General features: G+C 44.3%; 1 protein-coding gene across 1 annotated transcript; it reads right to left on the bottom strand.

Moving 5' to 3' along the window:
- Positions 1-510: 510 nt before the first annotated feature.
- Positions 511-1476, bottom strand: LOC311172294 (olfactory receptor 5A2-like; the record flags this gene model as incomplete). Its single annotated transcript, XM_084235593.1, has 1 exon — positions 511-1476. The coding sequence occupies one exon, from the start codon at positions 1474-1476 to the stop codon at positions 511-513; it is 966 nt and encodes a 321-aa protein (XP_084091719.1).
- Between the last annotated feature and the right edge of the window lie 248 nt (positions 1477-1724).

The raw sequence follows: 1724 nt of genomic DNA, 5'->3' as shown, positions 1-1724 counted from the left end.
TTCATCTCTGTCCTGCCTTAATATAACTAAATAGTTGGACTCTAACTCTGTAAATCAACACGGCCATGAATCTCACATAGGAGAGTGTGTCTGCCTGTGAAGGGAAGCATTTGCCAAACTTAGAAAGGAAATCAACTCTGTTTAGAAAAAGAACACCTTTCCTGGGTGACTATACTCTCATTCCTGCCCTACCTGAAGAATCACCATGCTGAATGCTGGACTAACATTTCCCCAGTGTTTAGCTCTTGTGGACTCAAACTCTATTTCGATGTCCCAAGTTATTCAGTCTTTATCGTGGTGAAGATTTATGATACACGGAGTATTTAAGATCCCAAGCAATACAATGCTACTCATTCCAGAAATTAATTGTGGTCAAACTGTTTCCCAGTAGTCAGTACATTAATTGATTAGGGGAATCTGAAAGGGGAGGGACGAGAAAGCCTGCTCAACACCCATCACTGTGTAGGTCAACCAGTCCAAAACAACCTGAAAATCTTCACAACTGACTGCTCAGTGACAGAAAAATGAGTGCCCACAAGAAAGAACGTGAGCCCTTGCCACAGCTTTCCTAATGGCGCTTTTAATCTCCTTGTTCCTAAGACTGTAGATGATGGGATTCAGCATAGGGATCACCAAGGAATAGATTATGGACACCACCTTGTCCCTGTTTAGGGAGTAGCTGGAACTAGGCCGCATGTACATGAAGAAGCCAGAACCATAGAAGAGAGTCACAGCAGTCAGGTGAGAGGCACAGGTGCTGAAGGCCTTGCTCCTACCTGTAGCTGAGCTGATCTTCAGGACAGCAGAAACGATGTAACCATAAGAGATGAGGATCACAAGGACAGATGCTATTCCGACGATGACACCCACGATGAAGTTCACCACCTGGCTGATGAAGGTATCAGAGCAGGCCAGAATCAGGACTGCAGGGAGGTCACAGAAGAAGTGGTTGATTATGTTGGGCCCACAGAAATCATGTTGGTAGACAGAGTAGGTTTCAATAAAAGAGCTAAAGAATCCACCCACGTAGGCACCAGCCACCATCTTCAAACAAAGTGTATGGGACACCAGGGCTGTGTAGAGCAACGGGTTACAGATGGCAGCATAGCGGTCATAGGCCATGGCTGCCAAAAGGAAACATTCAGTCAGTGCCATGCCACAAACAAAAAAATATTGGGTGGCACAGCCAACAAAGGAAATGGCTTTCTGCCCTGTGATGATGTCAGAGAGCATCTTGGGAGTTGTGGAGGACACGTAGCAAATGTCCAGGAAGGAGAGGTTACCAAGGAAGAAGTACATGGGCGTGTGCAAGTGGGAATCCATCCTGATGAGGGTGAAGAGGCTCAGGTTCCAGCCCAGGGTCAGGAGGTAGATGCCCAGAAAGAGCACAAAAAGAAGAATCTTTATTTGAGGCTGATCTGAAAATCCCAGGAGGATGAATTTTGTCACAACTGTGTTATTTCTTCCCACAGCCATAGGCCTGCATCCTGCACGAAGGAAAGAAGCAATTCTGTGATCAGTTAGATTTTGTTTGTTACTGTAGTAGTGATCATACCACAGGGAACAAGAAGTCAAAGTCCCAGACATCTGCTAAGCAGTCTTCTCAATGGCTATCAGACTACAATAATCTCTGGTACTTTCTACACTATGTATGCTATATGTGTATTTTTTTAATTATTAGAAGATAATTTCATTTTAGACAAGTTTTTATACTAGTCACTATA

The sequence above is a fragment of the Talpa europaea genome (assembly GCF_964194135.1).
Source record: "Talpa europaea genome assembly, chromosome: 1".
NCBI classification, from domain to species: Eukaryota; Metazoa; Chordata; class Mammalia; order Eulipotyphla; family Talpidae; genus Talpa; species Talpa europaea.
The sequence above is the reverse complement of the archived record's forward strand: the minus strand, read 5'-3'. Positions and strand labels throughout refer to the sequence as shown.